Source organism: Bubalus kerabau, chromosome 12, assembly GCF_029407905.1.
Source record: "Bubalus kerabau isolate K-KA32 ecotype Philippines breed swamp buffalo chromosome 12, PCC_UOA_SB_1v2, whole genome shotgun sequence".
In the NCBI taxonomy this organism is placed as follows: Eukaryota; Metazoa; Chordata; class Mammalia; order Artiodactyla; family Bovidae; genus Bubalus; species Bubalus kerabau.
The window spans coordinates 30,867,317-30,878,830 of record NC_073635.1 but is presented as its reverse complement, the minus strand read 5'-3'; the positions used below and the strand labels follow the sequence as shown (position 1 = coordinate 30,878,830).

Below are 11,514 nucleotides of genomic sequence, written 5' to 3'. Positions count from 1 at the left end.
AATCACTATTCTGCTTTTTACTTACATGTGCCTTGCTTTGGAAAACTCTTATTCAGTAGTCTGGAAGCAAAATTCGTTTTTTCCTAATTTATAGATAGCAGCCTGAGAACACATGGAATGTCTCATGGAAATCTTTTTTTATCAGCCCATTAACCTATTTATAAGGGTGAAGTGAGTATTTTTAAAAGGATAAACTTTGGCCGCCCTTACACTTAAAGGATGTTGCTAAGAGATATTAAGATAAAATATGTATATAACAAAAATCTTAAGTGAAAGCCATTTAACTAATATTTAAAACCTCTGCAATTATTAGTTTATTAGTATCATCCAGGACTCAGATGTTCAGTATTCCTCCTGAAATTACATAAACAAATGCAAATGGAAAGAATCCAAGTCAAAATTATATAACAAAACAGCACTCCATCACAAAAGCGTGTAAAATTACAAGAACGCTATTTTAAAACACTGGCACTTTAAGAGAACAATAATCTCAAAAACCACAAAATTGCCAAATTGTTCCCTAAACTGCTAAGCAGATAAACATATGACCCTAATGAATGAGCTGGAGTTTTGTAAATTAAAGTCAAATTCAAATAAATCAGTTAATTCATACTGAAATACAAAGTGTCTTCCTCCCTTGTCTATTCGATTTATAAAGGGGCAAACCATAATACAGGAAGATATACCTGACTTAAAATGTGGTATATAACTTTAAAAGTCAGCCCAATTAATTAAAAATACCTTTAACCAAGGGTCTCAAGTTTCCTAAACAATCTCTACTTGGATAAGCAGGAGAAGACATTTACAGCCAGCACTTTTTCCCAGGGCCTTTGCTGGGGACAATCATCGACAAAAACACAATATGGCAGTCTTGTATTTTAAGCTCACGCTTTTGGGGATACATTCTTGGGTCTTTAACGTGGGAACTGCAAATATAACTGCCATTACATGGTAATGGGAGTTAAAGAGTGTAGAGTCCTCATGTAAAGATTAGAACATACTTTTCTATTAGTCCTTCAAGGACAGACTTTCAAAATGTTTGATTCTAGTAATCCCGTGCTGTGAATAGATTGGTTACTCTTCACTTGGTAAATGTAACTGGGCTATGTGAAATCCGCTATCAACTGGTCAAAACTGAAGTTTCAGTTATGGATGAAAGGTGTCTCAATTCAACTTTTATTACCCTCATCATGGGTATGCAGGGTGTGCAGACAAAAGCTTTTTATCAGCTAACTATATGAAAGATAAACAGTGTAATAATTCGTGTGATCCAAAATGGGCAAAAGCAAAAGACTAGCTTCCCCTTAAGAAAAATTTCCAGACCTATGAAAAGGACAACAATACTAATAAAAAAAATTGTATTTACTTAGAAGCATTCAGAATGTCAACAAAACAGCTGCAACTTTTTTTCTTTTTCTTTTTTTTTGCAATTACAGAGTGGTATTCAGTTAACAGAACAACAATTATTCGTATAAGCTGCATCAGAGACAACTGAAGATGAAAAAACTACCATCCCCATATATAACTAATTTGTGCTGTGCACCAACAAGAACCTGCTTTAAATTTCCATGCCAATTTACAACCCCCATACTGTACCAGGCAAGGTTAGTGGCTATTGAAAATACCACCAGGACAGGGCTATCTAAAGACACATTCGGTAGTGTGTTAACTATACAAAAAAAGACACTGTACAGTTTAAAAACAAATCTTACACAGCCTTACATTTCAATTTTTTTTTTCTTTAAAAGGAGTGAGTTGTGTACAGGGGGGTTAAATGCTTTATAGACAAGAAAAAAAAAAAAAAACTGCGCTAGAACCAACTTATTCATCATCATCATCTTCTTCTTCCTCCTCATCCTCTTCATCTTCTTCCTCCTCCTCATCCTCTTCATCTTCCTCATCTTCCTCCTCTTCCTTCTTTTTCTTGCTCTTTTCAGCCTTGACAACTCCCTTTTTTGCTGCATCAGGCTTCCCTTTAGCTCGGTATGCGGCAATATCCTTCCAAAATAAAGGCGGGAAGAAAGTGGGACGAAAGACCAAACAGTTAAGTAATGGGAGAAATAAAAGTAACAGGCAAAACTTTATGGAAAAAACAAGGACTCAGATACACTAAAATACCATATATCTGCAGATTCACACCAACTTGGACTTTCACAAACACTCATAAAAATATGAGATAACTGTAAATAATCCAGAGCTCATGGTATGACATTGTCTAATATTTGCATTGCTATGCCTCACTGAAGTACAACTATATACCACATCCAAACTTTAGTTTATTAAAACTAGAATGTAGAGACTGATTAAAGGGTAGACACTGCCACCTTCTGAATGCAAAAAAGCATTCTACAGGTTTATACTGACAGACCCTAATCCATAGCAGGAAATCTCTCCTTAAAAAAAAAAAAAAAGTTATCTGCCACCAAGCATGCAATTAGGTTCAGAAACATCTAGAAATGGATATATTTCTCCAGAATGACTAAATAACCTAAAATCTAACTTTACTTAATATTTCAATTAAAAGTATAAGGGGAGGTTATAGCTTTTTCTTGTATCAATTTACTGTACAGATCAAAATATTTTAAACTTTCTAACTTAAGTCAAGGTTTTAATATAAGGGAAAGAACATAAGTGTTTCAGGGTGTTTATGAACAATACAGATCTGTATTACTTGGTCCAGCCTATTTTTATGTTGTGTGCCTGAACAGTTAAAATAATGACATTATCTGACTCAAAGTGACTACCAGAATTTTCATAAATTCACATGGTGGAGAATAACAAAACCAGCTTAAGTGTATATGGCCCTTGCCCAAGGAAAATTGTGTTAAGTCAAACAACTTTTAACAATTTATTTGATCTACATTCTTTGAAAGATGGAAAGGGACTTGCAGACTACAGCTAATGGTGCACTGAATAGTTGTTATACTCAACACTGCACCATACCTATTAGAAATCATAAAATAGGAAATTAAGCTGCAGTACCAAGTACAGCTGTTCATCTAACATCTGGCATACTCTTTCACTGCTACACCAAACCCGCACTGCTTACCTTTTCATACTTTTCCTTCAGCTTAGCAGCCTTCTTCTCATAAGGCTGCTTGTCATCCGCAGCAGTGTTATTCCACATCTCTCCCAGTTTCTTTGCAACATCACCAATAGACAGGCCAGGATGTTCGCCTTTGATTTTTGGACGATACTCAGAACAAAACAAGAAAAAGGCCGAACTAAAAGGAGAGATTTAAGTTTAGAATTGCAGGTTTACCAACAACTGTGTTGTACTGCTATATAAAAGCCGCTTCTAATTTCTACCACATATCTGACAGGGTATCATGTTATAAAATGCTAAATATCCCTCACTAGACTTAATTTACACAATTATTTTAACTTACAACATTACTAGTTGAACATTTTTATTAGTGTTCCAAATGAACATTCTGCAATTACTCTTATGATTTCTCAAGAAATAAAAAAGAATCAAAACTACATTTAGGAGACATATTGGGTGAGGTCAGTATCTAATTTCACTGCTCTAACTAAAACTGCCACCCAAGAGAAATTTTACAAAATTTAAATATACCAATACCAGTTAGCTAAGAAACTTTGATTACAGACTGGAGATCCACAGGGTGGCTTGCTAAATTTGTCTACAATAAAATACTTCCTGAAAAATCAAAACAGGCAAGATACTTACGGAGGCCTCTTGGGTGCATTGGGATCCTTGAACTTCTTTTTTGTTTCCCCTTTAGGAGGAATATAAGTTTTCATTTCTCTTTCATAACGGGCCTTGTCCGCCTTTGCCATGTCTTCAAATTTTCCTTTCTCTTTAGCAGACATGGTCTGTAAAAAAAAATTTGTGAACTTAAATAAGTTAACAAAATTTTAACCAACTGTGAAGTATGGAAATGAATAAAATGCAGTATCCTTTGCTAAATATTTAGTAACCTGTTCCAACATCAACACCCACATTTGCAAATTGTACCGAAGCTTAAATAAAAAAAAAAATCGCAATTTGGAATTCAGCCTTTATTGCCTACTCAGTAGGTTTTCAGCCCTCTTACCTTCCACCTCTCTGAGCACTTCTTAGAAAACTCTGAGAAGTTGACGGAAGCATCCGGGTGCTTCTTCTTGTGCTCCTCCCGGCAAGTTTGCACGAAGAATGCATATGATGACATTTTGCCTCTCGGCTTCTTAGGATCTCCTTTGCCCATGTTTAATTATTTTTCTAAAAAATAAAAAAACACAAGTTTAATGTTAACAATGAAATTTATGGCACCGAAGAGCACTCTAACTTCTTGGGGAGTCAATGAACAGCATGGCACTGGTTATTAAACACGGCCTTGGCAACAACCCCTCACAATATCAAAGAAAATGTCAGGGATCGACAATTCCTAGAAGAGTCTGCACCAACCCAATAAATGGTCCTTCAGTGGGATCTCAAAGAAAGTGTAGACACAATGGTACACTCATACCGTATTTGTGACTTATCTCCCTGCATCTGTTTTGAATGTAATACCTAAGTGGTCATTAAAATTTTTTTTTCATGTAAGAAATCACTATTAATCAACAAACCCAAAGGTCAGAAAAGGAATGCTGCAGATTCATGCAGCTACGTAAGGAGTAGGTAAGAGCCAAAGTTGAGTAGACCTTTCCGGATTACGGGCCAGATTCCCCGCTCGTCTAAAGTTTTCCCCATGACTGCTTTAAAATATTCTCTTCTCGGCACAAAACTTTGCCGGGAGGAGGGACCGTGGAAGCGGCAGCTCGGACCCAGGCTGGGGGTGGGGTGGTGTGGGGGGGGTGGCGGTGCTATTTGCGCGGTTGCCACCGCCAGGCAGCCTCGCTTCCTATCGGTTTGGCCCCGAGATGTATTTCGGTTCTGACTAAACACGTCCGGTCTGAAGTTTCTTCGAGTAAACAAGGATGAGGGACAAAAGCCACTCCTGCTCGTGGCTCGGGCTGCCCCCCGCCCCCACCCGGGGAATATATATATATATATATACACACACATATTTTTAAGCCCTGAAAAGTTGGGGCGCCGCGCGGGGCGGGCTTCGCACACCTTCCCGCCACCCGGGCCCCCTTTACTCCCGCCCGCCCGCCAACTTCGGGGCCGCGCGCTGGGAGGCCGCCACCCCCCCGGGGCGGGGGAGGGGGAGCGGCGACCGGGCCTTCAGGCCCGGATCTCCGCGCGCGGGGCCCGCCACGTGCGCCCGCCGCCCCGCGCAGGCCCACCGGCCTCCCCCATTTTGTCGGCTCGGCGGAGGGAGCAGCCCCGCTCGAAATGGGGGCTGGCTCCGCCCGCGGCCGCCGGGGCCGGCGCGCACGGAATGGCCGCTGCGCGTCTTCCCCGCCTGCGCCGCCGCCGCCGCGAGGGCGAGCGAGAGAATATGGCTCCTTCCCTTTGTGTGTGTATGTGTGTGAGTGTGTGCGCGAGAGTGAGTGTGCGAGAGTGAGTGCGAGCGCCGGCGGGCGGGGTGCGCGGCGCGCTCTGGCGCACACACTCGGCCATGACGGCCGGGGGGAGGGGCGGGGGGCGCGCGGCCGGACCCTCCCCCTCCCTCGTCCGCGGTGTGTGTGTGTGAGGAGGGGGGGGGCCGCCTCGGGAGGCGCCCCCGGCCCGCCGCTCCCCGTCTCCCTCCGCGCGGCCCGCCGCCCCCGCACTCGGGGGGACGCGGGGCTGGCAGAAGAGGAAAAAAAAAAGTTGCCTCGGAACTGCTGCGCCCAGCTTCCCCCCCGCCCGCGCCCGCCTTGTTTTCTCTCCAGCCAGCAGCGCCGGGCCGAGTCAGCCATGTTATCCAGCGAGCGCCGCGGCGCCGCTCCCCCCCGCCGCCCGGCCGCCCGGCCGCCGCGCCCGGCCCCGGGCTCGGGCTCAGGCCGGCGGGCCCGGCCCCGCGCCGCCGCCCCCGGCCCCGGCCCCGCGCCGCCGCCCGCCTGCAGCGCCCGCCCGCCCGCGCTCGCTCGCCCGCTCGCCGCCGGCGCCCGGCTCTGCGGCGGCCAATGCAGCCGTGAAGCGCCGCCCGCCCGCCCGGCGGCCCGCCGCCCCCCGCGCACGCCGGCCGCCCGAACGCTCGGCCCCGGGGGTTCAAAAACACGTTAAAAAAATTTTTTTTTAATGGAAAAAAAATTTTTTTTTTTTTTTTTTGCGCCAGTCAGCACGGACGCCGCCGGGGGTGGAAACTCGCGGGGCTCGGGGCTCGCGGCGCCTCAGGCGGCCCCGGGGGCCGGGGCTCCGGCGCGGGGCAGGGCTCCCGGCGCCCAAGGGGAGGCTCGCTCCGTGCGCAGTTTCCCCCCACGGTCCCCCCTCATTTGCCTTTGTGTGGATCCTGACCCGCCGGCTCCCGGCCGCGGGGATCCGGCCGCCGCGCGGGCTGAGGAGCTGCCGGAGGCGCTCTCCCCGCCGCGGCGCTGCCCCGGACTCACCCTCCGCGAGGCACAGAGTCGCCCAGTGCCCGTCCGGCTCTCACTTGCCCCGGCGCTGTCTCTATGGAGCTCAATGTACTGCAATGGCTGTGAGAGCGGGAGCCAGACGCAGCCTCCTCACTCTCTCCGCTCTGTAACATTACTCTCCAGCCAGCGCCGCGCCTATTGGCTACCGCCAACTCACGGGGCTCGCTCATTGGCCCGATACCTCCCATTGTCCTGACCAGAGCCCGCCTGCTATTGGCTGTCTCCGGGGACACGTCATCAAGGATTGAAACAGCGCGCAAATCTGAATGTGTGTGTGTGCCGGGCAGAGAGGCTGAGGCGGGAGAGGCAGAGGCAGAGGCAGCAGCTGCTACGGGAAAGCAGAGCTCTATGGTGTATGTGTGCATGTGTCTAACCCAAGCCAGCCCCACACCCGAGCGGCCGCCGGAGCGAAAAGGGCCTGACTTTTCCACAAGTGTCTCCAACTCCTCAGGCAAAAGAGACACCCACAGACCTCCCCCCCCTTTCTCACCCCAAACTTACTTCCACAGCCGTTGAGATAAGAGGCCCCAGACTTTTAACAGACCTTCAAAAGTGAGAGCGACACGATGAGATCACGGTCCCCGAAAACCGGGGTTTCTGCTTGTGCAGAGGGGCGAAAGCAGCCAAGATTCGAACTTCTCAACCACATACAGTTGCATTACACTTTAGATCTCTGGAAAGGCAGGGCTTTTCCTATAAGAAAGTGACAACGATCCAGTCAGCCGCTTTTAAAACATCCCTTTTCTGGGCTTTTAAGCCCGCACCGTCAGGTTTGCAGAGCAGCTGAAACCTTGAGTCACCCAACAGGCATTTAGTTTCATCCTTTTTCTTGGTTTGCTCGAGTTTCACAGCTTGTCTGGAACTTTTTATTTAAATACAAAGCCCTGTCTTAACTTCCTGGAAATCAAACGATTTTTCCATGAAATTAAAGTACAGCCACTTCATTTCGATGCGGGATACTCCAGCAGGAAATGTTTGGGAGGGCCTGCTAGAATTAGCAAATTCATTAGAGACCACATTTTTAACTGTTGGGCTGTTTTATTTGACTTGGTGTGGATTACTGTGATAATCAAACGAATCCTTGTGATGCTATCTTTCTTTCCCATCGCACCACTTAGTGCATCCATGTAACTGCTCTAGGGTTACAGGAGTTGTAGGTATATTGTTACCCGGAGGATTAGATGGAGGCAGAGAGTGCCCATGCCCAAATCCATAGGCTGTGGCTTCCCTAACCCACCAAGGTGGCTGGTTTTAACAGACAAACTTACATTATGTCTGTGAGGAAAATGTGCGGGCTCTAATAGCCAGTTCTGGAGACCATACGCTTATATCGCCCCTTTATGAAACTATTATCTATTGCTCTGTAGCCTAAGCAGACCACACCCCTATTCAGTTACAACAGACTTCCCTTTTTTTCACTCTCTAGTGGTATGTTTATACACTTCTAAACCCACCAGCCAATTCCTCCAAATTTAACAGACCAAAGTTAAATCTTGTTAGTTTTTTTCATATATCCCATGTAAACACCCATAACATAATATGCTTTCTCAAATTTATTAAGCTACATGAGAACAGACAGAGAGATAACCTCTCCTGACTATGATTTTAATGCTTACTCCTTTTTTTAAAAAAAATACATAATTGCTATCAGGGTTTATAGTCTTGGTGAGTGGACAATGCATGCTATATGAACATGAAAAGAAATAATATTAAAAATATATAAACTAGTATAATGTGCTTAAAGTTATTGGTGTTTAAAAAAGCAAACATCTAAAGTTAACTTTTATACTGTTTTCATACATATATGCTCTTCTTTACTTCCCTCTATTAATCTAATTTTCTGCTTTATTTAAATCTAGGTTATTTTAATTCTGTTTTATCTCTCAATGACTACATTACAAAATATTCATGAGAATGATTACACTTTAGGGCATCCATGATATCAAAATTTGACTATTACTTGAAGATTGTACTATCAGTATTTTCCAGGAGCAATGTTGGGTTTGCTCTGGATCAACCACTTTTTTAGATACTTTTACCAGTTATTTCTAATAGCTTACTCCTTCCAGGGTCAGTTTATGGTCACAGAACAAGAGAACAATGGGCCCAACACAGGTTTCTATTTCAGCAGGATGCTATCGTAAGTAACAGGCACTGGATTTAAATATCAATAGACCTGGGTTCAGATCCTTGCTCTGCTACTTACTAGCTCTATAATCTCAGACAAGTTTTTTTTTTAAACTTCTTTGTGCTTCACATCTTTCAGCTATAAAATGGAAGTTATCACTAAGTGGTTGTAAAGATTAAACTTATTTTTTGAAGATTTAAGATTATGCTGACCTCTTTAAACTCATGACTTAGAAAAACTCAAGTGCAATTAGCCTTGAGCTTTTCTTCATATTTTATTTTTATATGAAGGCAGTGGTTGCAAATTAAGCTTTTTTTAAAAAATTCTATCCTCAAAGAGTACTATTCCTCATTCAGTCTAGTGATGGTTGCTTCATTTACTCCCAAGTATATCAGGCGCCATGACACAAGGAAGGATATTAAGACCTCCACTTACAGGCACATTTCTCATATTTGCTTTTTGTGATACAAAGGGAGGAACATAAAAGGAGAAAAACTTTCAAGTAAACCCTACAACTTCCAGCTCTGGCCCTGCAACTTTAATGTTCACTTATTTATGATATTAGACCCTCTCCTTCAATGTGAATCATCAGTTACAAACTGGCATATATTTTACTTTAGGGTTATTGAGGGTTTTATCCTAACTTACAGAGTTACCTAATTTAAAAAGCTTGATCACTCTCCATGCCCAATTTAGGCAACTGAATTTCATATCTTCATTAACGTAATTTATGCCCTTCCTGGAGCCGGCCTCTAAGATAGGTGAAGTGCCTCTCTTCTGGGATCCCATAATATTCTGTACATTAACTACTATGCTCACAATTGTAATTATCCAGTTATGTGTCTGTCTGTCCCACTGCACAGCACCCCTTATAGGCAGGAATTTTATTTTTGCATCCCAAGCACCTAGCAGGGTGCCTGACACATAGCAGGCACGCAATAACGTCTACTGAAGAAATGAATTAATAGCTGAAAGAGTACTTACTGCAAATTATTGTTTTAATCTTCCTCTTCCATCTTTGGAGAGAAACATTGGGGTATTTCTAAATCAGAAGGCAGGAAAATAGAATAATCAGTAATAAGCACATGTTAGGATACTAATATTGAGGATAGATGTCAATGGCACCTCGTTCTTATAACTTAAAAAGAGGAAGATGGAGTTGGGGGCTGGAGGGAATTGCAAATATAGACAGACACATATATTTGTACTATTTACCAGCTCCCAACTAGGCCAAGGTTATTCCTAGTTGGATACAATGAGCTATGGCAAGCCAAATAAGAATTTATCACAGTAAACTGCAAGAATGTCTGCCCAAAGGTTGCTTCCAATGGGCATTTGAAACTTAACTCTAATGTAAAAAAAAAAAAAATACAAAAAGCAGACGGGAGCTCTGAATGTTTGGCTGCAGGATATTGATTCCTCCTCATACAATGAATCGTAAAGTCAAGCTATATGAATTCTCTTGTTGTCTGTCCTTCTCAAAAAGGGCCACTTTCTGAAAAGAAGGAGAAATAGTAAACCAAAATGTCTGAGGAGGTCAACCATACTAAGGATCCTGTACACTTAAAACCTTTTTTTACTGGATGCTGACAATACAGGGGAGGAATTCAGGAAGAGAAAACAGTGCAGGTTGTGAAGTAGGACAGAGTCCCACCACGTGTGGCCTCTGGTAGCCATTAAGGTGTGTGCTTGTTTCCCCAACTCTTGCTTAGGGGCTGTGATGCCTCATCTCACTTGTGAGGATGTTACAGGATTAAACAGATGGGCCAAAAGAAAGACCCAAGGAAGGCAGAGGAGCGGTGTTATTGTATCTGTCAGCGAGCATAGAAGGGAAACTTGGGCTGCTTAGTACTTCTGCCTAGGCCCGAGTCTTCTGTCCCAGTGTGGCTTGCAGGTGGGGAAATTAGTGGTTTCAGCTGTGGGCAGATAGGTGGCTAGGCAAAAAAAAAAAAGAAAAAACCAACAACAAAAAAACAAAACGGTATGTAAGCAAATTTTTGTGTGTTAGCGGGGCATGCTGGGCAGCTTGCAGGATCCTAGTTCCCCAACCAGGATTGAACCCAGGCCCTCGGCAGTGAAAGGAATGGAGTCCTAACCACTGGACTGCCAGGGAAGTACTGGACACAAATTTATACCAACAATATCTCTAGAATTGGAATATTTCACTGGTGAATAAGGAAGAAAAATTACACCTTTTTAAAGATAAGGTGCCTCTTTTCTGGTTAGCCAAAGAATGGTATACATGAAGAGGGCAAACTCATTAGTAAGTTTTTATAAAATGGTGATCTAAATTCAGAAAAGATCACTCCTTTAGGTTTTGATCTCAAGAACCATGTCAACATGCCAAATTCAGCTGCCCTATTAGAAGTGCCATAAACCTTGAGAACAAATGTCTTAGCACACCTGCTAGGTAGGATGGCTTATACTAAGAAAGACAGACATGGCGAGTGTGAGTGAAAATGTGGAGAAATTGGCACCATCATATACTGCTGGTGGGAATGTAAAACAGTGCAGCTGGTTTGCAAAACAGTCTGACAGTTCCTCCCAATAATATACCTAGAGTTACCGTGTGACCCAGCAATTCCACTCCTAGGTATGTACCCAAGAGAAACAAAAACGTCCACATAAAAACCTGCACATGATTGGTCATAGCAGCATTATTTGTAATAATCAAAAAACAGTCCAAAGTTTCATCAACTGATGAGAGGATAAATAAAATGTAGTATATCTTTATGATTGAATATTATTCATTGATAGAATACTGACAAACATCACCACATGGATGAACCTGGAAAACATTATGCTAAGTGAAAGAAACCACATGCATAAAACCCCACCTATTGCGCAATTCCATTTATATAAAATGTCTAGAATAGGAAATTTATAAAGACAGGAAGTAGATTAGGGGTAACCAGGTGTGGGGGCCTGTGGGGAAGGGG

At 43.6% G+C, this 11,514-nt stretch overlaps 1 protein-coding gene across 1 annotated transcript; it reads right to left on the bottom strand.

The window, feature by feature from the left end:
• Positions 1-290: 290 nt before the first annotated feature.
• HMGB1 (high mobility group box 1) lies at positions 291-6,581 on the bottom strand. The gene is made up of 5 exons (XM_055542447.1): positions 6,421-6,581; positions 4,059-4,222; positions 3,692-3,837; positions 3,050-3,224; positions 291-1,998 (listed from the first exon to the last, which is right to left on the bottom strand). Exons 2-5 carry the CDS (start codon positions 4,206-4,208, stop codon positions 1,822-1,824), a joined length of 648 nt encoding a protein of 215 aa, XP_055398422.1. The 5' UTR covers positions 4,209-4,222; positions 6,421-6,581; the 3' UTR covers positions 291-1,821.
• Between the last annotated feature and the right edge of the window lie 4,933 nt (positions 6,582-11,514).

Coding starts and splice junctions, on each gene's coding strand:
- HMGB1 (XM_055542447.1), bottom strand. CDS start 4,208: ATGGGCAAAGGAGATCCTAAGAAGCCGAGAGGCAAAATGTCATCATAT. Junction 3,838..4,058: donor AGTGCTCAGAGAGGTGGAAG/GTAAGAGGGCTG, acceptor TTTTTTTTACAG/ACCATGTCTGCTAAAGAGAA. Junction 1,999..3,049: donor TGAAGGAAAAGTATGAAAAG/GTAAGCAGTGCG, acceptor TTATTTTGGAAG/GATATTGCCGCATACCGAGC.